This window comes from Vidua macroura, chromosome 3, assembly GCF_024509145.1.
Source record: "Vidua macroura isolate BioBank_ID:100142 chromosome 3, ASM2450914v1, whole genome shotgun sequence".
NCBI classification, from domain to species: Eukaryota; Metazoa; Chordata; class Aves; order Passeriformes; family Viduidae; genus Vidua; species Vidua macroura.
Window position 1 is genome coordinate 12,839,558 of NC_071573.1, and position 24,730 is coordinate 12,864,287.

The 24,730-nt window shown below is 37.3% G+C and overlaps 1 protein-coding gene across 5 annotated transcripts in view; it reads right to left on the bottom strand.

Moving 5' to 3' along the window:
• The window catches only part of LTBP1 (latent transforming growth factor beta binding protein 1), a 183,077-nt gene that overhangs the window by 125,216 nt on the left and 33,131 nt on the right, over positions 1-24,730 (bottom strand). For all 5 annotated transcript variants that reach the window (XM_053973833.1, XM_053973835.1, XM_053973837.1 and 2 more), the window contains one exon: positions 10,418-10,593. In XM_053973833.1, coding sequence (XP_053829808.1) covers positions 10,418-10,593 — 176 coding nt within the window. The remainder of the gene's footprint in view (positions 1-10,417; positions 10,594-24,730) is intronic.

Genomic DNA, 24,730 nt, shown 5'->3' on the forward strand with positions numbered 1-24,730 from the left:
CGTGCTGGGAAAGAACTGTATAAGGGGAAGGATTCCTCCTCAACCTCCTGAGTTGCTGTGTAATGCAACTCAGACTTTGTTTCTTCTGAGAAACACTTCTTTTCCTTGGGTTTATGGCTGCTCTCACAGCTCCAACATTCTGACAGTATTCAATAGCTGCAGTGGAGCTCAGACGATTTGTGGTATGTCCCTGCTTTGCAGGAAGACAATGGGCTAGCAACACTAGTGAAAGCAGGACTGGCATTCAGTTAAATAGATAACTACATAGGTCCAGGGGGCAAAGAGAATAAAATATTTTAATGTGTCAAAAGCATTGATGTTATTCGCGTGATGGTTTTGTGCTTCACGGTGATCTAACCAAAAGGATTCACAATTTAAAAAAAAAAAAAAAAATCACAAGCAGTGGCTTCTACCAGCTGAGTACACTGGTACATAGAGTAGCTTATGGACACATGTCCCATATTCTTTGTACACAGATTTCTAAAACTATTTTAAGAAGCCAGTTTTGGGGGGGTTGTTGTTCTCATAGGTGTTTTGTTTGTTTGTTTGTTTTGTTGTTGTTTTTGTGTTTGGATTTTTTTTTAAAATACCTTCACTTATGACAAATATCCTGGCAAATCTCCTAAGGAAACAGAACTAGCAGAACTATAGGCATTCCATCAGTACCTCCAATAATGATATACACTACACTCTTGTCATGACATTCTACTTCTGCATTGTTCCCAGTATGTTTTCATATGTTTATCTACACAGTGTGTCATCAGACCTGAAGAGTCTGTTTTAAAATTACATTCTCTTCACAATGAGAATACATTATTTCAGGCTATTTCACAGTTTCAAATTTTAACTATGATGCCTGAGGAGACCATTTAAAATTAAATCTTCTAAAATCAAACCCAATTAGCTTTTAAACAGCTAAGAGATTCAACATTTTAAATTCTTAGATGACCAATACCCTCTTTTTTCTTACCTAAATGCTGACACAAAAAAAACCCTCCAAAAACCACCAAAACCAACCAAAAACAAAAAACAAACAAAAAAGACAAAAACAAACAAACAAAAAAAACCAACAACAACAACAAAAAAAAAAACAAAAAAAAAAAAACAAAAAAAAAAAAAAAAAACAAAAAAAAAAAAAAAAACCAAAGATGACATTGTATAAAAACCAACCACACAAGTAAGATAGTTAAGCTCTTAGAACTATTGTCAAATGACCTTTTTACACTTTTGACAATATATTAGGAAGTTCTGTCTTGTCACCACTTAGTCACCAATTTAAAATAACATTAAAAAAAACCCAATCAACAATAAAAATCTAGTTTGCAAAGATCAGAACAAGTTGAACTTAGCTGTCATACAACTTAGAAACAGCATCATCTACAAGATTTATAATGTTAGGAACTAGAGAAGAAAAAAAAAAACAGAAAAAAAAAAAAGAAAATATAAAGACACACTAGATTGACATACAGGCCAGAGGCAGATCTTCCCTAGATTTTTGATTACACATTGAGAGAAAAACAGGCTTTAAAAGGCACAGAAAGGGCTGAAAGAGATTCTGAGAGATCACTTAATTTCCCCATCTTCATTTTCCCAGGATAAAACAGCAACATTAAACAAAATGTTTGTCCAGACTGTCCTCAAACCCCTTCTATTATGCAGATTCCACAGCCTCCCCGAAGAATTTATTCCAGCACTTCAACCTCTCTTATTGTGAAGGTATTCCTAATAAGTAACCCATATTTCCCCTGTAGCAACTCAAGCAAACTATTGCCCTGCTTTATCTACAGCAAGCTTTAACAAAACATTATTCCTCTGTGGATCATTTTCTAACATACTTGAAGACCACTGCCATTAATCTGCCTCATTCTCATTTTGATCAGACCAAAACCATCTAAACAGTCAGTCTAACAGCCTGTATTTTGCAGACCTACCTCTTCTTTGTTTTGCTTTTGATACCAGTCACTTGGTCCTAATCTTTCTTCACAAACCCTATCCAAAACCACACTATACTGCAGCTGAGGTCTGATCAATGATGGGGAGAGCAGCAGAATTACTCAACACTGCTTTACATAAAAATGCTTCTATGATTTTAATTTATTTTTGTCTCCCAACAATGCACTGATACTTCACACCCAGAACCAATCTGCAGGATAGGCCAAAGGGGCACACATCTCCCAAATCCCTCTCCCAAATCTGTTGATACAGATATTATCCCAGTAAAACAAATACAGAACATCTCTCGCACAACCTTACCAGGACTGAGCTCAACCCTTACTCTGCTCTGAGCACAGGAGTAAAATCTCCTGCATTCAAACCTCACCCATCTAAAAATCATGCAGAATATAAGTCTTAATCTTTCTGTAACAGTCACAAGCACAAACAAGTCTGAAAACTACATGGATTAAATAAAGGCAAGGCACAGCTGTTGAGTAATTTGATTTTTGGCTTCAATATACAATGTCTACCTTTGCTCTTCCCAGGAATTTGGTTATTGTTCCCTAGGTCACCTCACAGCCAGTTCTCTTTTCACAAGCATTGGGAGAAATTAGACATGTCAATGAAATTAAAAATAAGATGATCCAGATTTATTTCATCCAAGATCCAATGCCTTCTCTAATGCTTAAAAGTACACCCCCAGTTCTGCATGAGGTCTATGTGTGCACATCCACCCAGTCAAACATTGTGAGCAAGATGACAGCATGGCAAGCTGTACTTGATTTAACATGTCTAGACAGCTGTAGGAACACATTATTGAAATGTAATTAGTTTAGCACTCCTACTTTTTGTTGTTTCTGTACTTCATATTTTTGCTGCATTTCTGTGATGTTAAATATATTTCATTAATTGATACAGCTTAACCTTTGATATTTCATCACTTTCCAAGTACTCGGTTCCACTGTCTTGATGCAAACTAAAAGGCTTCCAAAAAAGCAAAACATGATCCAAATCCAACTACTTAATATGACAGGGACTGAAGAGAGATATGCACCGATATTTTTGTTGCCATTCTTATTGCCACTATTGCTATTACACACACTTCTCTAGACACCTATTTCTGTCTAGCCATGTCTTTACATCTTCACATCACTTCCTCCTCCTGTCTTGCTCAGAAGCTCCTACCACAATCTTCTTCTCCCTGCAGTCAGAACTGAGCTCTCAGACTTCCTGCTTCTATCTCACCCTTGTTTCTCTACCCTCTTTTTAAGCTCTCTTTCTTCTTCAGCATACTTGACAAACAGGAAAAGAAATAATTTCAAAAGAAAATTTGATGCTTCCAGGAAGCATTAGGTAGGAAGCTTCCAGGAAGGAAGAAGGTAACTGAAAAGAAAATAGGGAAAGTCTTTTCCCCTTCCTGGTTATCAAAGGGATACAATCTCTTCCTTGCTCTCTGCCAAGGAATAGAACAGAATTCCACTATCTGCCTCATCACCACCTCCCACCACCCTCAAAACACTTTACAATTTTTAGTAGTCTATTCTAGGGAGAGGCAAATAACCCACTCTTCAATTATCTTAATCTCAGTTTAAAATAGAGGTGAGTGTGAACAGAATACTGTTTGAAGTCACTTACTACAGCAACACTTGTTTCATTCAAGTAGGTTTCCTCTATTAATTTTGACAAATTCCAAAAAGATCTCTACTATCTGCAACAGCATTTTTTTGTGTTTTCTATGGATGGCTTCACTTAAAAGTACCAAAGGAGCATATGCAGGCACAAGTGCTGAGATTGTTTAGAAAGACCTAACTGTGTTTACTTGCCACAAGCCCTTTGCTGATAAATTCTCTCACTGACAACCTTTTAGAGCAAGAGAGGAATTCACAGAAATTACATTCAATTTTGTCCTGTAGAAACCCATAATGTACAAATCACACACAGATTTGAAATCTGAGGTCTCTTCCAGCACGTTTTATCAATCACCTTTTGTCTTCCTTGTCTTTTTGACCACTACAAGGATTCTTTATATACAGTCCTCAGGCAATGAACATCCTATCTTAAACTACAGCCATTCTCCCTGGTAATGAGATACATAACTATCATTTCCCTTCACATAATTAAGAGTGATCAGAAAAAGGTACCAACCCAAACAGAGCATGCAGTGTGGTTTGATGTCTGATGGAATGGCTTCAATTCATTTCAATACACTTACTGGGCAATAATTCTTTTAATCTGTACTGCATTTATTTTGTTAAAAAAATTATATTTAAACTAGATCCACAAATGTTTATGATGATAAAGGACTAAATTTTAGCCTTGAGTTACACCACTTATCAGTCCTAGGTCTCTTTTCCAAGGGATGAGAGAAATTGATTGCATGGAGCAACACTGAACAGGAGTGTGCCCAACCCATTCAGAAGTAAATGCTGATGACCTAAGACTACTTAGTTCAAATCCTTAGTTCAAGACTGCTTAGTTTAGGGCTCAGACACTTTTCTTTGAAGAAACATCTACAGCTGGATTCCAGACAACACTATGACTGCTATAGCAGTCCTTGGGGAGCTTAATCCTGCAGGAGAGTTCAGCTGAGTGTACTTCTAAGGACAGGCAGGCAGTCAAGTGCTTCAGCTGCAATTTCAAATATGAATTACACAAAATATTAGCACCTAGATGGCCTACCTTTCCCAGAGTGAAGTATTTGTCCTGAAACAAAACTTCAAGCTCTTCAAGAGCCTCTTGAGTTCACATCAGTGCTTCAGATTTGGGGCTGGATACTACTCCAGCTGTAAGCACAGCATTCAGGTGAACAAGCCTTTTTAAGCTTCCATTCAAATTATCCAGCTTCTTAGGTATGTAAGCATACCTAGACCCAAAAGGCTTTCACTTGAGTGATATGGTAACAAAGGCCCAAAAGGCACATTTAGACACATACCTACATCTAAGGCACATAGCTAGGGTTAAGGTTACAATCCTCATCTAAGCTGTAATAAAGCAGCAGTAACTTTACAGCCCACTGCAAGCAATTGTCCACTGATGAAAGTTACTGCAATGCACAGTCTGATAATGAAGTCAACATTTTTACACACAAACTTACAACCATGTAGGAGCTTTAATATTACCAGCTACTATGCCACTGTCCACTTTATCAACAGGACTCTGAATTTGGTCTTGTACACTGAGAATGAGACTTACTGCCACCTGAAACTCAGTACTCATCTGAAATTATGCCTTTTGCCTAAGGTTATTACTTAGGCTTCTTTCACAATAATAATACAAATATTAGACAACAGTATTACAAGTCTCAAGCTGGAAGAGCATTTCTCAAGAAAATAAATAACTTACCAAGAAAATAAATTCTTGAGATAGAGTTTCCCCCTCCCAACATACACAACTCCCTCAAATTAAAAAAAAAAGTCTAAATTGCAAGAGTCAATGCTCATCATTTCTAGGAAGAATAGGGAATAAAGATTAAATTAGTATTACCTTACTAAAATATATCCACTTGACATTTCATTTCCTGAAGGGAAACAACCAAAAAGCACTAGGGAAGTCAACAAACTATAAACAGTGACAAAGGACAGGACATCATGGAATTAAGTTATAAATGAATACAGCCGCCTCTGCATGCTGAATCATCATTAAAAATCTTCTCTCTCAGCAGTATATGAAGCCAATATCTTTTTTTTTCCCCTAATTTTCTGAAGAGGGAAAAAATGACAACAGACATAAGGATGTCACTGATTCTGAAATCTCAGTTTCACAGGGTATGAGCCTTCTTACAGTAATTTTTTTGTCAACATTTGCTCATTCCTTCTAGTATAGGCGATGGCACTGACAGAAGAGCACTTCCATATCTCCTATGAAGAAAACCAGACTCAGCTACTTGCAACAATCAGAATCAATTCTTGATACCAAAGACTTGTATTACAGCAACTCTGGAGTTAGCCAGGCTAAGGGATTTTTAATTTTTAATTGTGTGGGTTCAATAAGTTTCTATATCCACCTAAATTAACATTTTTAAAACATCATAAAGGCTTTCCCCTACAGAATTTTCTGGAAAACCTCTTCTTATCTTGAGAAATTTTTGGTTTGGAGCCAATACTCTTTCATCTCAGAAGTTGAGATGCATTTGTCTCAGTCTGTGTTTCCCCCCAGCAATTACATGCTTTGAACTGATTTTAATTCTCATTGCCAGATCACCATGTTTTTCCAACATTCTTCCTCATTCTGCTGCATATCCATCTCTGTATTTTAAAGCATGGAGATGAGAATTCATTTTTGGGTGAATGCAACATTTAAAATATTTTCTATAAAAGCACCAGTAGCCTTTGCTTGTCAGGCAGACATTTATTTTCTAATGAGCTCAGGGCCATAAAATCTTTTCAGAGTCCAAAAAGAACAATATAGTACATTTTGGGGGGGTGCTGATTTTCTGGGCTCCTCAATTGTGAGCCCTTTATGGACACAAAAACAATCACAAAGACAGCTTAGCAATGGTATTGTTAGAATGCCTAGAGCAACAGTATACTGAGTGAAATAGCTTGCATTGATACAGAGCTATTCTGTCTCCATGGTTTTCAAAGAACTCCATAGTCTCTTATAATTGCTACACAAACTGTATTCATTTGTTAGTTATTTTTTCAGAATTTGTCACTCTATTTTTTGAGGAAAAAGCAAAGTAAATTTGCTGCTTGGTATGATAGAGTTAGCTGCATTAATGTGAATCTACATAATTCAATTTATACCTAGAATATAGCCTGTTGTTTCCAAGTCTTGCTGGAATCAAAAGTAAACTTTAACTGGCTGTTACAAATCACCATACTCTTCAATAGCAGGAAGAATAATGCTCTTAAATGGCAGAGAGGAAAAGAATGCTTCACACTAAAATTGTTCTTTGCAAAAGCCCCAGTGCTGTTTGACCCTGATGCTGACAGGAACAAAATTTTATCTTAAACTTTTCAGCTTATCTCTTAAAAATCCCTTCTGCCTCTGGAATGAGAGGATAGGTTTTGAACACACATGCATTTGAGAAAATGAAACAAAAAAGTCCCCAACATTTATGCACTTACCCCATTCCCTTGCAACCGACTATGTACAATTTTAGGAACAATACATGAATGTCAGTTGCCATGAGTGACTGAAGCAAATTTGACTCTGCATTCCCTCCAAACAGACTATGTTGTAATTGTTCAGTTATTTCTTAATGTTAGTCTTCTAAGTTAATTCTAGTTTCATTCGCCTCATTCTGCTGGCTGTACCTTGTTCAGAGTGTAGCCTCATGATCCTCCCTTATCTCCAAATTTCCCAAAACTTCTAGTTGGGAATATTACCACTGTTTAATATCCATAAATACATTGATAGGCACAAGTTATAAGGATTACAATGTAGTGATCTAGCTAAGACAAGCCAGGGAGAATTATTTTGCTGTTCATGAAGAGCAGTTCCACAAAGCAATACCAAGAATGGTGGAAAGAGTATATCTGACCCAGTGAAGACCAGAGGGAGTTTTTCCTCCGAAGTCTGAACTTGGGTAGAATGTCAAATCATACAGATGCATTTATATGCAACACATATTGTATCTCTGTCTGCACTTTTTTAAAGCAGTAAAATATTTATGCCTTTTGCAGCTGTTTACCCATACTTCCTGGCAGGGAAATACTATTATTATGAAGTAAGTGTCATTTAATGAAGTCAGAATGGGGCAATTCCTCAAAAATAGTTTAAATTGGAATTTCAAAGTGACACCTGGGATTTGCTCAAATCAACCTCTGAAGTCATCAGTGAAGCCAGCATGTGTAATTACATATAAACTTACCGAGGAGATTCACTAAGTTACCAGTGTATTGTGCTGCCAATATAGGAAAGTTCTTGTTATGCCAAATTTGGAACAGGGTATTCTGCACATCACAACTCTTAAGTGCTGGGACATTTGCTTCCACATTAAGCTTATCTCATGTGTATAAACTTATGTAAAATATGATGCAATACAATGTATCCACAGTTAGAGGAGTTACATGACTTTCATATTGTTTCAGCTTCATCCTTACACAAGAATTTAAGAGTTGTCCACAGAACCATGAGCAGATCCTAAGAGTCCAAAAGCCATACAGGCATATTTGTCCAACTTGTCCAATTGTCCAGCCACAACACTTACAGCTAAGACACAGTAGGGTGCTGCAAGCTCAAATTCACTAAAACTTATGTAACTTTTACTACTTAAATTCAAGACATGTTTTCATTTACTACCTAAAGTAGAGATATGCTCTCTTTAATGAATTTTATAAAGAATTTTGGTGAAGATCAAAACAATCCAATCTACCTAGAAGAAAGTAGTTGCCCATAGTACTTAATTTTATCAACTTAACATGTAACTTCAATTGCAAAATTCACATACTTCTCACATTGTCTTCCTGAATAGAGAGATTAAGCTCATGTTCTTTCTTATCCTCCCTTCTTCCTTGGGATAACTTCATTATACAAACACATGCCTTATTTACTTCACATAATACAATTCCAGTTGTAGGTAAAGTACTCTTGAGTTTTTCTTCTGCTTTCAGTGCATTCTGTGGTTGCCTCAGTCACTAATTAATACATTTTCTCAACATGCCTCTAAAACAGGGAAGTAGTGACATCATCATTATGCTTATGAGGAACTGTAGCCTGGTGAGAGGGTGAACAAAATTGTCCTCCGCATGCAGGCAACACCAGACAACTGATTTCAGAAGCAGAAATTTCACTGTTTTCAGCTCAATGGGCAAAACACACAATGCCACTAAACACTAGCCCACAGACTTCTCAGGCTGGAAAATATAGCAACCAGAAGTGGATAGAGTGAAACTGAGAACTTCCTAACCTCTTCCTGCTGTAATAAACAGTTCCCACAATAGCTCTGTTGAAAGGAGTTCCAAAAAGACTACATTTAGAATTTGTTTACTATCATATACATTTTAGATCAACAGAAACCACACAAAATTCCTTTAACTACTTTTTTTCAGCACTGCATTTATAAATCCAGGGATACAAGCACAGTATTTAGAGGATTCATGTGCTCAGATGACTAGTGGTTACTATTTAACAGTGCCATTAAGGGACTAGTGGGAAATGTCTGAGGTAGATGTACCTGAATTACTAAAAAAAATCTTCCTACTGTTTTATGGACTACCAGGTTGCAAATAGAATTATTCAAGACCATCCATTTTATATCACTGGATTGAAACAATCTATAGAAGTCCAAAAATCAAAACCAACTGCAGCTACAGCTAGAGAAAAAAAAGTTTATTCTATGGGGTACATTTTTCACAATTGCCAGTCTCTGGCACAGTGTTAATGCTTTGAAGTAAAATGCATAGAGAAGGTCACAATCCAATCCTGGTGGCCATTAATATTTTATTGGAAGGAAAGGAACTGCTGACTGGAAAAAAAGCAGTGTTATCATATTTACAAAAGAGACTATTGTTTGACCTTGACAGTGTGACTAAAAAAAAAAAAAATTTCTGAAACTTCTAAGAAAGGGAGATAGTGCTTTGCAAGAAGTATACTTCACCACTCTGAAAATGTTAATTGAAAGACCTCCAGCTGCCCACTGTTCTTCCCATTAGAGCCAATAGTCTCATTTACCATCAAGAAACTTATCCTTGAAGAAAAGGAAGCAAGTGTAAATGGACAGACCATAAAGATGTGCAATGCAGAAATGCAAATATACACAAAGGAATTCTAGTTAAAGATTTAGAAGGAAAGGCTCTTCCCTAAAACCTCAGCAGAACATAATTCTTTGTGCTACAGCAAAGGAAGTCTGTCAGGAGACTGCAAGTCCTTAAGGTCTCAATGTTAACCAGTCCATTATTCAGCTGCAGGAACTTTTCTCCAAATCAAGCCAGCAGACGTTCTGTAATACCTAGCCCATAATTCATCAAGCTCTTAATCTTCTAAGCCAAAACTTGTCCACAAGCTCTGCACACAATGGGGCATGAGCCAAGGCCACAAGCTGGGCACCTACACAATCTTTTTTTTTTTATAAATATGAAGCAGAAACTCTCAGGCAGCTCCATACTGTGCAGAAGTTCGTAAACACGTAATAAATTATAGAGAAAATTAGTCACCAATGAGACCACAGTCCTGAACTCCAGCTTTCCAAAAAGGTATCCATCATACTGACAGTGACTACACTCATAGATGTGCCTATTCTAGCAAAGCATTCACAAAGCACCCTTTTCTGAAGAAAAAACTATTATCTAGAAATAACATGATACATTTTCCACAGTGAATCAGGTTCAATTTTTTCTCATCCAGGAAATCTGTTTTGTTTCTCCACAAAATGCCGAATATTGAAGCATTTGCTAATCTAAGAATTCTCACGTATAGTTGTTTTAACCTTTCTCTGTCTTCAAGTGTTACTGCAGAAAATTTCAAGATCTTAAAAAAACAGGGAGTGGGGGCTTTGTGGGGGGAGAGAAGGCAGTATGCTTTTTGTACTTGTACTCACATCTCAAAGGTGATGCAGGTTGATCCTGGCCAAGTCTCAGCGGTAACGAGCCCTCAGTGGACTGCTCTCCTGAAATCACTTTTTTTACTGGATAATATTTGGGCTTAATCACATATTCCTGTGTTTGGCCATGATGAAGATTCATCATTAATGTCTGAGATGAAAGGGGTATCATCCTGTTTTGGAAAGAGATAGAAAAGACAGAACAATGTAAGAATTAATAAATTAGACTTAGAAACTACTTGTAAAAAAAATGAAGACAAGTTCAACTGTACTCCAAATTCTCTAAATGCAATTTGGGAAACCTACTACCTTACAAGTAAGCACGTACTTTTCCAAGCATTTAGCACCCTCATTGTCTTGTCAGCACAAACTCCTAAGAAAGACTACAAGGATTATATAACTTTCTTTTTGACATGGCAAGGGAAATATCATGGACTGCTCAGAAAACAGGGATGAACAGGAAAAAGCCATGATCAAAATGAATTGCAGCTCAAATTTATTAACACACAGAGCTTTCCAGCCAGGTCAGAGAAGCAGTGATACATTCCAACCTTAATCCTTTTCTTACAACTCTCATTCCATACAAGGTATATTAAGTAGAACCTAAACCCTTTCCCCTTCTGTTCCCAGAAATCATTTCCCTCTTCACCATATCCCTTTAGCAAAAGAGCAAAGCACTGCTCCTCTTCCCCTTTTTCAGACTGTTTCCCACCTAATCACAAGGTTTGTGTCCCAGAGTCACATTACTTTGCCCATCCACTTTGTCTTTGCCTGCACTATTGAACATCTCTGACAAATGTCCCATAACCACATGGCCTCCCTTAACAACAAAGCCATTTTCCTTTCCTGCTAAACAAGAAGATTCCCTCCAAGCTCAGGATTCTCTCACTGCTAATCCTGACTCATATGGTTAGATTCCTCCCTATGACCTCAGTTTTTCACTGCACAAGGCCTTACCAATTTTCCATAACAATTCCCTCCTCTCCCTATCAAAAAGCCCATGGTTATTTAGCAACCATCAGCAGTAGGAATAATTTCTTCACTAACAAACTGGCCTTCACTCTTCTAGCAATTAATTTATAAGCAGCAGATTGGCCAGCTCTTAGCCACATGCAATGAAACTGCAAGCTGCTTTGAGGCCCCAAGGCTGAAGAATCCCACCACCCAGCAAGTAATAACACTCCTTCAAAGAGCCATAGCTAATACAGATCAGGCACTCCTTGGAGATGCTGTAAGCCTCCTTTACTTCATTCTCAGCTGAGGGTATTTATCTAGCTTGGTCTTCAAAAATGGAAAAATGGGGAAAAAAGTTATGGGATTTGAAACAACCATCCGTCAGAGCCACAGTTCTGCAGGGTAAATAACTGTTCTCTGAGAATAAGTAATGAACCCTATATTAGAAAGGACAGCTGGACAGCACTTCCCCACAGAGTTGAGACTGCAGAGTTTCAGCTAAGAACTTAGATGACTACTGCACTGTTTTCTGACATGTGGAGTCTAAGCGAGCCCCTATCTCCAAAGCAATGCCTAATTCCTTGGTTATGTTATTCAAGATGCTTAGTAACTGCTGTAGCCAATGGATTTGTGGTTAGAACAAACAATGGGGTTTTGTCCTACACAGATGCTCTTTTTCTCGAACTGATCCAAATTAACAAGAACATTCATTAATAGTGACATTCTAAGCCTCCTATGTAGAACAGAAACATAACTGCTCAGGCTGTCTCCAAGTCAATATTTCTAATACAGTACTTACACAGTCTCATTACATTCAGTAGAAGTCCTTTTGCCAGACTAAGAGAAAATACTGTATTTTCTATGTTGTCTTTAGGGCTCCTACCAGAAGATCAAAAGAGAGCCTTCACTGCTTTTGGAGGTGAGGCTTGGAATTCAAAACAGTCTGATAAGAAGTATGATGAGGAAGCCCTCAGCCTGAGATAAAGCTGAAGTCATTGCCTTCAGTACTGCTTATATATGAATTTCATTTCTTTGAAGAATCACTGTAATCACTCCTGCACAACCTCTTTTTTTCCTAATGGACCCCATTTGATGCCTACACGTAAGGACATCCATTTCTGGTTTTGCACACAGAAGAGCGTCTATACTGAATGTAGAAGCAGGACTTGACAGCAGAGATCAAAATACTAGATACAGATGCTGCCATTTAAGTGGCTGAGCATTTTCTGTCAAGGTTATAATCAGTTGTAAAGCACTATAGAATCCCAGAATGGTTAAAGTTGGAAGTGGCCATTGGCGGGGTCAACTTCTGCTCAAGCAAGGTCTTCCTAATGATCTCTGATCAGCAGTCCCCTAAATACCTTTGCTGCCCTCTGCTCAAACCCTCTCCCAGAGCTCCACATCTCTCTTGTCCTGAGGAGCCCAGGACTGGACTCAGCACTCCAGATGTGCCTCACCAGGGCTGGGCAGAGGGGCAGGATCCCCTCCCTTGACCTGCTGGCAATGCCCTTCCTAATGCACCCCAGGATTCCATTGGCCTTCTTGGCCACAAGGACACACTGCTGGCTCATGGATGGCTGGTTGCTCACCAGGACCCCCAGGTCCTTCTCCACAGAGCTGCTTTCCAGCAGGTGAGCCCCCAGTCTGTGCTGGTACAGGACCTTTCATCTACCTTTGAACTTCAGACAGAGAAGAAATGCGCATCCTCCAGCCTGTCAGGATCCGTCTGCACAGCACTCGGAGGTATCAGCCAGAGATATCTTCCCAATTTTGTGTCATCAGTGAACTTGCTGAGGAGGCATCTACCCCTTCATCCAACTCACTGATGAATGAATGAACGGTATGGGACCTGGTCAAGTCTTCTGCCATTCAGCCAGTTCTCAAACCACCTCACTGTCCACTTCTCCAGTCTGCACCTCCCAAGTTTGCCTATGAGGATGTTGTGAGAGACAGAGTTGAAGGGCTTGGTGAAGTCCAGGTAGAAAATATTAATTCCTCTCCCCTCATCCATCCAGGTAGTTTTGTCACTGTAGAAGACAATTGGGTTGGTTGAGCATGATTTACCCTTAGTGAATCCATGCTGACTACTCCTGGTCGCTTTCTGATCTTCCACACATTTAAAGATGGCCTCCAGAACAAGGCACTCCATTACATTTCCAGAGATTGAGGTGAGGCAGTAGTTGCCTGGGTACTCTTTCTTGCCCTTTTTGAAGGCTGGGGTGACATTTGCTTTCCTCTAGTCCTCAAGCACCACTTCTGTCTGCCACGACCTTTCAAAGATGACCTTGAGTGGCTAGCTATGATGTCTGCCACCTCTCTCAGCCCTCATGGATGCATCCCATCGTGGCCCATGGACTTGTGGATATTAAGTTTGCCTAGGTGATCTCTAACCCAAGCCTCCTTGATGAAACAGAAGTCTTCCTTCCACCATGTCTTCTCCCTGGTGTGCCAGGTCAGAGATTCGTAAGGGCTGGTCTTGTCAGTGAATCTGATGGACAGAAGGCATTCAGTAATTCTGCCTTCTTTGTATTCTCTGTTACCAGAGTCCCCACTTCATTTAAAAACGGCCCACATTTTCCTTAATTTCCTATTTGTTACTGATGTATTTTCTTCCTGTACTTGATATACCTGGCCAGGCTTTTAATTCCAGATGGGCCTCAGCCTTCCTTGTTGCATTTCTGCATACTCTAACACCTCTATTTATGTTTCCAGTGTTCTGTCCCTGCTTCCTTCTCCTGTGTATCTCTCATTTGTGCTTGGGTATTGACAGGAGTTCCATGTTCATCTATGCAGGTCTCTTGCCCACTTTGCTCAATTTCTTGCTCATCAGGATGCACCATTTTTGAGCCCCAAAAAAAAAATCCTTGAATATTGACCAGTTGTTGGAAGGATCCAACTGTCTTGGATCCTTCTTCTCTGAAGGCACATTCCAAAGATATTTATCACTGAATAGGCTAAAGTTAAAGGCTAAAGATACTTGCCACTGAATAGACTAAAGTTAACTCTCTGGAAGTCCAGGGTTGCAATCTTAATTGCTGCCCCTCTTCCTTCACGTAAGATACTGAGCTCCCCAATGTCCTGGTCACTGTAGCCAAGGCTGCCCCAATCTTCACATGTTCAACAAGGCCTTCCTTGTTTGTTCGTATTAGGTCCTTTTATTTACCCTTTATCTTGCCACATACCCAGCCACACTGAAGCCCAATTGTCAGCCTACTAAAATCCACCATAACACTTGATATTATAAAAAAAGTTTAAAAAATAATTTTAAAAACCCAACAACACACCATGCCGCACCAAAAACATGAATGCTGTATGTTGGAGGCTGAAAGCTTAACCACTACACTAGAATTTACAAAAGTTACCTCTTCCTTCCTTCTCGGGTATTATAATTTTCTTCCTTAACTTAGTTTGCATTAATATTAATGTTAATAAATTACTGCTAAGACAGCTTTGTTTTCTAAGAGTGGCTTACTCAGTACTACACAGGAAAGCTCTAAACTTTATCAATCCAATTCTTTAAAAGGAAACACTTCCTCATGATGTGCAAGTTGTTACATTTTTGTTTCAATGCAGACTAAACCACCTAATCTTAATCACCAAGTTATCTGCTTACAATAATCACACAAAATCAAAGTTAAGACTTGTCTAGGCCCTTTTGCTTAAATAATTATGCTCAGCTTTGATTATCTTGGTATATAACTGACATTAACTTAATAAACTTGACAAAAACTTTCCATTGCTGAAGTGTACACCAGGCAGATAAACAAATGTCTAACTGCACCTTCAACAAACAAACAATATGATAAATACTAATAAGGTTACAAGAGCACTACAAAGGAAGAAGAAACATTTTCAGCTAACTATCATGCAAAAGAAAGCTCTCTTGCTTGATAAACCAAAGAAAGAATGTGATGTATCAGAATAATTCTGGCAAGCAGAAATAAGATGGACAACATCTGGCATGAAAAATACTGTCTAGACTAAACTAAGGCAAATCTCACTCAGGTTGCTTTCTTTATTTTATTTACTGAAAGCCTGATCCTCCCATGCCTGGCTCCTAGCTAGCAACATTTCAGAAAATATGTATTGTTAACACTACTGCTTCATGCAAACGTACAAATTAATTCCTTCTTCACTATCTCCTCCCAAAGTCACAATGAAAAATCAAAAGGAAAAGAAAACTAGTCTTTTCTAAAACTATGAGATAGTAAAGAAAATATGCAGGTCAGTTCAAAAGGCATGGAAATAGAACTAACCCCCTACCCCCCCATAAATTGTTAAAATTCAGTTGCTAGTTCAGTCTGACCTTTGCCAGCTGTTTCCTCCTTCCACTGCTTCTCTGATATATATATATACTTCTTTTTTTTTTAAATACATGAAAAAGTTTAACTTCCCAGCTGATGATGGACAGATGGGATTTCTCCAAAGTCCTTTACAGTATCATATCCATCATCAGTCAAGGATCGCCTATTTTATAAGGTCCTACCAGTAACCAAACATGAAAGAGAGAAGCACTCAGCTTTTCTTTATTTTCACCATTGCAAAAGATCTGCAAAAAATTGATTTTATGTGCAAACATGTACTTTTAGTGAATATTTAAAAGTCCTGTCCCTGAAATACAGGGCAAACACTGCAAAACAAGCACTGAGACCTGCTTGTCCTACAACAACAACCCTACAATATCTTCTTTATAAAACTGCCTTGATTTATATCTTTGCAATACGTTTTTTCCCCAGGCAAAATTTTGCAAAGACAGTAGTTTGGATATGACTAAATAGCTTTCAAATAATACCATCAAGTTATTAATTCCTACTTTTTTTACCACCTTAAAGAGTTAGAATATTATTTACAATATAAAAAAAAAATATCTTCTTCGATTATAATCAAATTGATAATCAAATACAATAAATTTTAATAAAGATATTTAATCTATACCAAGATAAAAAGGGTAAAAATGAATTCAAAGTTGTTTATAAAGCTTCACACAGAAATGTGAAACATTAACTTTTATCCACATGTACCAGTTTTGCCCCTCTTATATGTAATGTCTGCGGTAAAAGCCTTGTCCAAGACACTTTCAGGGATTATCTAACTCCCAAGTCTTTGCTCATAAAGCTAGCCTTGTATTTTCAGGCTCAACTCAATTGTTCATTGGTTGGATCCCATTTGCCAGTATAACCTGGTGTAAGCTCTGTGAAACAAAACTCTCTGAAAAGAGCCCAACTATGACTTCATTTTTCACATACAGCACAAACTGAAATGTGTAGATTACAAACATTCTCCCAGGTCTCTAAAGAAATACGCTGAGTTTTCCAGAATCACAAGCAATTATTCATTTCCTAGATTTCAAAAAGCAGAAAGAGCTCTTAAGGCAAGAGAAATGTATCTGTTGGTTAAATATTCAGATGCAGAGCAACAGTAGAGATGCTCAGTCACACGAGTTGAAGGAAGCTACAGTTCTTGCAAGTTATGCAACAGCAGGCAAGCATTCCTCATGTAATACAGCAGTCAAAGATTAAATTTGAAGAATATTTCTTCTGTAAAAACTTAAACTATAAATGGTAATTCTATCAGTAAAAAAAAAGACAATGTTTGCCTACTGCATCTTTTCATTGAAAGAGGTATAAAAATTTGCCCCACCCTACTCCCAAAGTGCCATCAAGATACAAGTGATGCCAATTTTTAAAAAAGTCTTCTTATAGTATTAAGTCTTAAGTATCCTAAACCACCATTAAAGAAATAATCTGAGACAATGATGAACACAAACCAGCTGAGTCTAAGTCTCACAGTAACAGCAATTCACAAACTTCCCTTTTCACTGCTCACCAAATGAACAACTAGGAGTCACAAATTACTTGTGATCTCATGCATACTTTCACTAACACTTAACCAATGAAGCTCTTCACAAATCCAGACAAATTAATTTGACATCTGGATTATTCTATATAGATTTCCAGCCATACATATATCTTCAACTTTCTAGACACCTCTTATCAGTAAAATTCAAGGAGGCAAAAAAAGGAAAAAAACTCCACAACAGAAAAGCTACATGCTGACTTGTTCTTGTTACTCTGCTTTTATTGGTTAACTCTTCATTTTGCGTTTTTTTGTTGTCATTTTCCAGGATGCTACATTGATAATCCTACAGTCAGGTAAGATATTTTGTCACTATCAAACTCAGCTTTTAGAAGAGTGGCTGCTAATATCACCAACACCTGCAGTAAGAAATTGCCCTTCAAGCACCCACTATGTTGCAGTACTGAGTCAAGATGAAATTTGCTTGTTAGCAGCAGACTTACTTAACCACAACACTCTGTCAGTTCAATATACTGCCTTCAGTAAATTCAAGTATGTTTTCCCCTTTCCTGTTTACATTATATTTTCTACAGAAAAATTGCTTTTGTTTTCACAGTACTAGTGGCATGTTACACAGACACTGTGTCAAAAAAAATTACTTGGATCAAGACATATTAACTAGTGATAACTTCTAATCTGTCAACTCATGAGACAGACTTTGGTATTAGAAAAGCATGTTGAAATGATAACTAAAAATAGAAACAAACTCCCACAATGGATGTTATATGATAAAGGCAAGTGAGCACAGCTGCAGTGGAGCAAAACTATGCATCACTAATCTACTCAAATTCTTGAGCATGTTAAACAAGAGACAAAGGAGACAAATAATCCAGTAGGTTGATGTAATTTATTTGAAATTTGAATATTTATATTACAAGAGAGTACTAAGAAATCTTAGATTATTAAAGAATGCTGTAAGCTTAAAATGGGCAAATGTATGGAACATAACAGATTCATTTTCTTGAATATATATTAATTATAATATATCCTTTTGAAGTTTATTAACATATACATGGCTTGATAATACCTCAGGTCAGGTTAAAAAATAACTTAAAACTATATATAATTTTGTTACACTAGTTCCGAAAAACCTCAATTATTATTTTGTCTTCCAGACTAGCAATTATATTCACACAAGATAAATGCTCTCTGGGAATACACTTACATCCTTGTCTGAATTAAGCAGAAATCTGTCATTTAGGAATATAATACCTAAATAAAAGTAAAAATGCTAGTAAAGAGCTGAAAACCTTGGCCTATCTTTGATATTCTGACAGATTAATTCATTATTACAAAAAACATAAATGCAGAGAGCAAGCAACTATCCCATCAAGTTTTTGCAAAGATGCAGATGGATTAGCAAAAATGTTTTCGCACTACTTCTTGTTATGCCTAGAAAATATTTTAAAGTATGATCTTGCTGGTATAAACCAAGTCTCTCAGAAGGAGTCAGATATAAAGGAATACATCACTGGTTTATAACCTTTTTATGAATTAGACCTATGTACAAGTAGGCAAATATATGCACCCCTGAGATAATGAATGGTGGCTAGACAAGAAGAGACGAAGACTCTGAGTACCTGGACTGCAGAGGAAATTGAGCACTGATGAACAGGACAATGTGCATCGGAAGCAACCAGCACATGTCACACACATAAGTGATGTCTATGATGACTGCAGCCAAACAACCAAGAGAGTCTCGCATCAGCCCAGTCAAAGTTTCCGGCGTACAAAATTGGATCAAAAGATAAAACTCAAAAGGTGCAAAGAGCTGAGGCAAAATAACAAGGAAAGCTTTTAAAGGCATTGATATTCACAAAGCTAAAAGTGTCCAGAAAGTGCACAGGCAGGGAAAAGCCCAACTCTGATTCTAGAGAAAATTCTTTAGGGAATATATGAGAGAAAGACACAAAATAACCCTAATTAAAAATTAACGGCAGTAAGTTCTAGAATAAAAAAATACTTTTTCCATATAATGCATAATCAGAACTATGACAAGACATAATTGATCATTATTGCTTTCAAGAGTGTCAGTGTAATGGTTGATGAGAAAACCTCAAATTTGATTGAGATCACAGGAAAAAAGTCAGAAATCCTTATGCTTAAGGATATCAGTTTCCTAACATCATAAAAAATGTAAACAGACATTACTTTCCTCCTGCTAAAGAAGTGCCAGGTGTGCAAGTCAGAGCACTTTATCCCTCTGTAATATATACTGATTTCTTACATAAGCAACTACTAGCAGATGTATACAATACTGCCTTTGCCCAAGTACTATACACAAGAAGTGCTCATAGGAGAACAAATGATGTCTTCATGTTTGAGTGGGAAAATGTTCACTGCACATTAAGAATCTTAACCACATTTACTGAAGGCTTTCTAAATTTACTTGACAAGAAGCATAATTTATGATGAGCAAGCCTTGAAAATTTCAAGATTAAATCCAGACTCCATCTTCAGTATGTGTATTCATCAGCAGAAGCTTTTTCTGGTATATGAAATCAGCAGTAAGAAGCTCTGACAGACTGTACTGCCTACAGGATACACTCCCTGAAACACCATGGGGGCTGCTCTTCCTAAGTTACACCACAAAATTTAGCAATCCTAAAGATGGAGGGTCAGAAAAACCCCAAACCCCAAAATTTACCCAAGTCCTCCACAGCAGTCACCTAAATTCAAGTGATGAAACAATGGCAAGCTTCCTACCACATCTGGGAAGTCTGGAAGTGATGCACAACAAGAACAGAAGTACACGTTGTGCTGTACTCCAGAGGTTGAAAAGATTAGTGGTGAAGAGTTTTGGACATAGAAATAATATTTGCATTAGGCCAAGAATACTTTTAACATCTAAGTTTTTAAATGTATAATTACTTTCTTAGCTGAACTAGATAAACAGCTCATATGATCTATTTTTTCATACCACAAAATTAAGCAATAAAGACTGTCCTTCATATTAAGTCGCCACCAAAATGGAATGCTTCCAGCTGTGGGCAGAACCAAAGAAAGGGGGGACAGCATCAAGCAGCTGCATTTACCAGCAGCCTAATTTTGGGGTAAAGGAACTTCCGAAACCTTGCAACATATATACACAAATACCTTGAACATAACATTACACAGAAAAAGATTTTCTAATTGATTAGGATAGTAAACTTATGCAGGATCAGAGGGCAGCAACTTCAAAATTTGTTAGTGAATTGTAGTTCATTGAAATTCAGCCAAATAACATTTTATTCACTAAAAATACATATATATAATGCATTATAACTATGTGTTCATCATCATGTATTTTCAGAAAAACAACATCCAGAGAAATAGTGTGTTTGTTCCTACATCCTTTTTGTGTCAGTACAAGATCCTTGATGTAAAAGGGTCACTTCAGTAGAGCTAAAGAACAGACTAAAGCTAACAGAACTAATAAAGCATTTATTCACAGTCATGATCTAAGAAATTTCACTGCAGCAAGAGCCTTGACAACAGATTAACAAAAATCAACATGCTTTATTTATATTTCTATTAGATATACCATTAAAAAAAATCAAACCACCACAATGCTATTTATCAGCTTATCAAGATTGTTTCATAATGGAGACCAGATATGGTAAATTTTAGCTACATGACTAATCGCTTTAAGGCTTAATAGGAGCACTTTAGGAGTATTTCTGAATTAGCTTTGTGTCCCAGCATCAGGAGAGATACAACATATTCCTTTTCATTTCAGACATTAAAGAAAGAAAAAATAAGTTTAGTACATCAACAGTAGCTGTTGGCATATACAGATCACTGCAACATTTCATACAGCTAGCAAATCTAATAACAGCATGCAAGGAATCTAGATTTAAAAATAGGGTGGTTTTCCTCATTTACTTGCTTATTTAATAGTGCCATAAAAAGACTGGTTGCTTGAAAACTGTCTTAAAATAATTATTCAGAAAGCAAACCTAGATAATATAAAGACAGTAATATTTTTTGTCTGAGAAATGTTCACGATTTTCAGCAAAAATTACAGGGCTGAGAGTGTAGATTTCAACTCAGTAGTATCTCATCCCCCCACTATTAATGGGCCCAACAAATGCTATAATTATAATTACTATCATAATTATGCCCTAGCTTTATTTCTAAAATAATTAGGTATAAGGTAAGATTTTCTAGTGCATTGAGGTCAAGGACAAAAGTTAAACTGTATGAAATTGTCATTTTTCCTACCAATAGTGCTCTACTGAGCCATACAGATTGCTCCAGAGACAGAGAAGTTTACATAGAATAGGTACACATTTTTCCTTTTTCACTTCCCCATCTGTAAAACTAAGATCTACATCACCCTCTAATACAAGACCGCAAAGATTTTAACAATGAAATGTTGGTACACTGCTTGGTCCATATGCAAAAGAAAACCAAACTGTTAAACTGGTCTTCATACAAGCTGTTTTCCCAGACACTAGCATAAAACCCTGATTTCACTGAAGTCAACAGCAGAACTCTGATTTATTTCATTACTGGCCATGATTTCACCCCAGGACTTTGTTACTTGTCAGATACAGCTTTGCATCCCTGGACTTTAAACCCGTAGATGCTACATTCAGCGCTCTTTACCCTGCCCTGGAATGCCAAAGCAGAGATTCCTCGTGGTTCCTAACTCTAGTTCCTGAAACCCACATTTGTCACCCTGGAAGGCAGTGAAATGCAAACAAACTTAAAGAACACTGAATCCCCAACTTCAGCCCATGATCAACACAGCGATAAGATATGTGAAAGTGATCTAATTCATTATTATAAAAATAAGTCCATCTACAGTTCAAATTCAGCTTGCAAGAAAGCAGCTATGAAGCATTTCTAGCATACGGCTGAACCAACAATGTCTGGAGGAACTTGGATCTCCTATTCCAAACCACTCTGCCTACTTAAAAAAAAAAATAAAAATACTGTGACCAAAAGCCCAGACTGCATTCCAGAGGTCTAGGAATAGCTTGTTTTCCTATTTGCAGTTGGTAAATTTGAAGTCTGTGAGGCATTCCTCTGGTTTTTAAGGATGTCTCCAATTTCTCCTCAAAAATTCACTTTCCTTCTTTCTTTACATGTAAAATTTTGATCTCCTTAGAACTACAGGCTTTGTTATATGAAATATTTTTCAGACTCACTTTTGAGAAAATGTAATTCAATACATTCCTTCTTTCTGATACTGTCCCAGTCCTTAGTTTTGGTGCAATATACCAAATATGTATACACAATACCAGGCATTTATTTTAAGTTGCTGAAGCTTGTGACTTACAGGCTCATGCTAAACACAGGCATAACAGTAAACCACATTTCACAATATTTATTTCTTTCTCTCCCTGTTGCATAAGGGACGGTTTTTAAGCATCAGCTGAATGCTGTCATTCCAACAAGTCTAAACTATAAAAAGGACAGGTTATAAAGTGTTTGAAATTACATCCTTAGGGCTCAATTTAGAATCTTCTCCTCACATTCTTTTGATTTATGTGCTTCATTATTGAAATTGTCTGCTAGAGTTCTTTTTCTATCCTCATTAATGAGTTCAAAGAAATACATGCTTGAACTCCTAAATATATTAAACTTAAATTATCTTAAAACATCCAGTGACTGCTCACCAAACCAGAAAAAGCAGACTGCACTTCTGGAAAGAGCACACTATTTAGCTAGGGAACTGCATGCATAATGAATCACAAAATAAACATATCTAATTAAAGAATACCATCAATATATATTTCATATAATTTCAACTTTTTAAAGCTGTTTATTCATCGCAGTAACATAGAAACAAAAATTAAAAACTGAAAGTAGCTATTTCTTAATTATTTTTAAAAATGTTTTCATGACATATTTTGCTTTTTATTTTCTGGGGGGAAAATAAAAGAAAAAAGCAAACAATTATGTTTCACAAAGAAACAATTCAGATGTATAATTCACCTCTAGAAACTCATTTGTTTATGGTATAATTTGAAAGAGCATGTGTTATAACTAAGTTTATTAAATTGAAAAGTTTAAATACAGCATTACCCTCTAGAATTCTGTTATAGAATTCTGAAAATTAAAACATGGTTTCAATGGAACTGAAAAACCATCCTTTATTTGGCCATATTTTGGGCTCCATATAAAAGGATAAAATTATTCTGTTACTAAAAGAGGCATCCTAATTATAAACCAGATCAGAATTTGTATTTTCAAATAGGATGATTGGCAATGACAACTTCCTGCCAAAACTAACAGAAAACTCACTCTTCACAATATTTGCATAGATTAATATATGTTAAATCTCAAAACTGATGAAACAACCTTATGAATATACTAAAACAGAGAACCTGCAAACAAAATCTACCGAGATAGTAGGAATATAAATAAAATATTACCATCTCAGGATCACTGATAATAGGCTGTATTTTGGAAACATTCTGTGGTGCCAGCTGGTTTGTGAATTACACAAGTTCAGCAGCCTGGCTGAACTTGTTCCTCTGAATTTTTGGAAACTGGCATTCCTGCCAAAAAGACATGTTGGTTCTGCATGAGGCAAATTCACCTCTACCTTGGTAAAGCAACCAGGATGTCAGAAAAATCTGGATTATACTATGAAACCGACATTACACATTCCCAGGCCACTTCACTAATTTGAATCACGATGATACTGAGCACATTCTTCCTGTTTCCAGCATTTGAATGTTCCTGTAATTGACTGGTATTTCTCAACACTTTCTGAGTTATTTGGCAGGACTTACTGCTCAGTGCTATTTTTGGAAACTGCAGCAATAAATACCATAGGTACCTACTCTCATATATAATTTAATGATGAAAAGAAGTAGCTGTCTGGAATCCCTGGGCTTAACACACTACTTTTGAACAAAGAGTGAAAGATGGAGCAGTTGCTACTCATCTCCAGTACCTTAAACACTACTTTGAACTCAGCTTGTTCAAATGCCTTCCTTCTCCCAGCTGATCACATCCATGACATCGAGCAAACACTCTCAGCTCCACTGTGCACAGCCAGAGACAGGAGGCTGGAATGATGAAGGCCCTGGCTCTGCCCTTCCAGCTGACTAGAAGTGACCCAAGTCCTGCACTCCCTCCTGCAGCCTGTCACATGGAGATTGGCTCCTGTTCTGAGGTAGGACATGGCTGAATCACCCACAGGCACTTCTCAAACCTGCAGCTTGGGGAGATGCCCAGAAATTGATTGGTGCAAGATCCCCACTTCCTTCCAGCCATGGGGAGATACCAGGAGCATCCTGCACACAGAGATGGCTCGTCCAACCACCCTGCTCAGGATAATGATAGGTGACTACTGATTCTGTTAGGTTGGCAGATGACAATCATCTGTTGCCAGTATCAGCCTCACAACAGAACAAACTGGGACTGGGGGCTGGAAATGAAACACAAGGTTGGGAGCTGGGAAAAAGGAAAAAAGCTCCACACAGGAGCCACAATATACCTATGTTATTTGGCTTTGGATTTTCATAAGCAGAGCTGACTTGCTGACCTTTTGTAGCTCTT